At 31.3% G+C, this 2,126-nt stretch overlaps 1 protein-coding gene across 1 annotated transcript in view; it reads right to left on the reverse strand.

Annotated features, from left to right (window-relative positions):
- Positions 1 to 659: 659 nt before the first annotated feature.
- Positions 660 to 2,126, reverse strand: part of LOC106304578 — a 4,179-nt gene continuing 2,712 nt past the window's right edge. The window contains exons 2-3 of the mRNA XM_013740982.1: positions 1,578 to 1,801; positions 660 to 1,084 (exon numbers count right to left, since the gene is read on the reverse strand). Coding sequence (XP_013596436.1) covers positions 712 to 1,084; positions 1,578 to 1,801 — 597 coding nt within the window. The 3' untranslated portion in view covers positions 660 to 711. The remainder of the gene's footprint in view (positions 1,085 to 1,577; positions 1,802 to 2,126) is intronic.

Below are 2,126 nucleotides of genomic sequence, written 5' to 3' on the forward strand. Positions count from 1 at the left end.
TAAATATTAGTTATTTAAATGGTAAAATTGTATAAAAACTTAACTATGAAAAATAATAAAGCACACTTTAAATAAATTTCATAGAAAATGTATATAAAAAAAATTTCTATTATATTATCTTAATATCATTAAAAAATAAAACTAATTATTAATAAAGTATTCATAGTAGTGTATATCATAGTATAGTAGTGTATATGTACTGAGAAATCTATGTGATATTAAAATTATGTACTTATAAGAAACTATAAATACTTTACTAACAGTAATTTTACTTTTATAATAGAAACAAATAAATAGCTAAGTTCAAAAATAACAAATTTATAAAAACAATGTAAATAGGAAATCAAATAATATTTTAATAATATTAATAAAAATAATTTTTACGAAATTCATCTTTTTCTTAAAAAATATTGCAAAATTAAATTAAATTATTAAAGAAGACTCGCGCGTAGCGCGAGTAAAAAATCTAGTGATTTTAAAAACTCTTTCCAAATCAAGTGTTATTCAACATGAGATTTGTGCAAAGTTATTGAAAATCACTTGTAATCCCTTGTTATTCAATTAACAATTTATAAAAAGTAAATCAAATCCAGTGTTATTCAACTGTAAATAATATTTAGGAAAAAAAGTTGTGATGAATGATTTTAGGAGACCCTGCCTTCATTTTTAGTTAAAATTAGATCCCGTAAAATAATATATACACTACGCTATTTATGCAAGTTCCTTTAGAGAAACAAGATATCCCAAAGAAGTCAACTCATCTCTAACCGTAGCTGGAGCTTCTCGAGCTACCGTAGCCATCCGATTCGTGGGCGATCTTGGAGGAGATGCATAAAGAACTGATGCCTCAAGAATTACTCTGTGTGTATTTTCGAGGTCTTTAGAGATTCTATGTGCTTGAAGAGCCATTAGGTAAAGTCCCGTGGCTAGAAAGACGCTTAAAAGCGAGAACACACCTGCGGCTGAGAACAAGCCTTGTCGAATTACTAGACAACTAGGTTTTGGCTTAGACCAGTTCTTTAGATGTCCTGACTCCACACTAAGTCCCACCAATAGTAGAACCTCTCCAACACCAAAGCAAAGCCTTTAAATGAACAAACCACACACACATATGTACATATATGATTTAGAAAATATTATTAACTAGGTAAGTCATGCTAGTGTAATTCAAATCACACAAATGATCGGTTGACAAAAAAAAAACATCACACAAATGATCAAACTATTTTTGTGTATTTTATTGAAGTATAGTTTACAACTATTATACTACAACATTCTATCTATTTATATTTAAAACTAACTTTATAGCAACTGCATCAGTATAAACATATTTCTAATCATTTTAATCATAGGATTTTGCCATGACCATGATTGATAATTTGATATTGTATGTATTCTTTAACTCCAGTAACTAGTAACACTGTGCAATCGCTAAGAAAAATACCAATTGGAATAGCGAGAAATTTTTTGTGCCAAATGCCTTTAACGACCTACCAGTCAGACCTTACAGTTAGGAGTTTAAATGTTATTTCCAACATGCATGACGGTAATTGTTGCGTTAGAATAAGTCTAGTTACCACGTTGAGACGAAGAAGAAGGCTGCTTGATAAGTGAGTGTCTTTGCAGGAGTAGAGCCAGGATCCCACGTAGCCAGAACAAGCGGCGATGTGGTGACTGCGATAAGTAAGTACATGTGCAAACCCACCATCGCCACCGCTAGTCCCACGAACGCAATCACACCGCACAACAACGGCGTTTTACCGCTACCGTTGTACACGCACGTGCTGCTTACCCTTGTTACCTACATGAAAATGCGAGTAACTGAAAATATATCTCGGGCCGATCATGAGAAGTCTGTAATGGAATTGATCTACTGTAGACTAAAACATTATTATTGAGCCACATGGCGAAAATATGTAAGTTATATGGTTGGTTAATTCGCTTTGAAAGCTTGAAGGATTTAACTGTTTAACACAATTCTAAAGCTTTAAAAGTTAAATATTACCCAATCAGGCTTTTTATTAGTTCTAAAGTCTTCAAAGTCTCCTAAGAACACTCTAAATGCAAGACAAGCTATCAATCAAGTATATATATATATATATATATATATATATATATATATATAT

The sequence above is a fragment of the Brassica oleracea genome, chromosome C7 (assembly GCF_000695525.1).
Source record: "Brassica oleracea var. oleracea cultivar TO1000 chromosome C7, BOL, whole genome shotgun sequence".
Classification (NCBI taxonomy): domain Eukaryota; kingdom Viridiplantae; phylum Streptophyta; class Magnoliopsida; order Brassicales; family Brassicaceae; genus Brassica; species Brassica oleracea.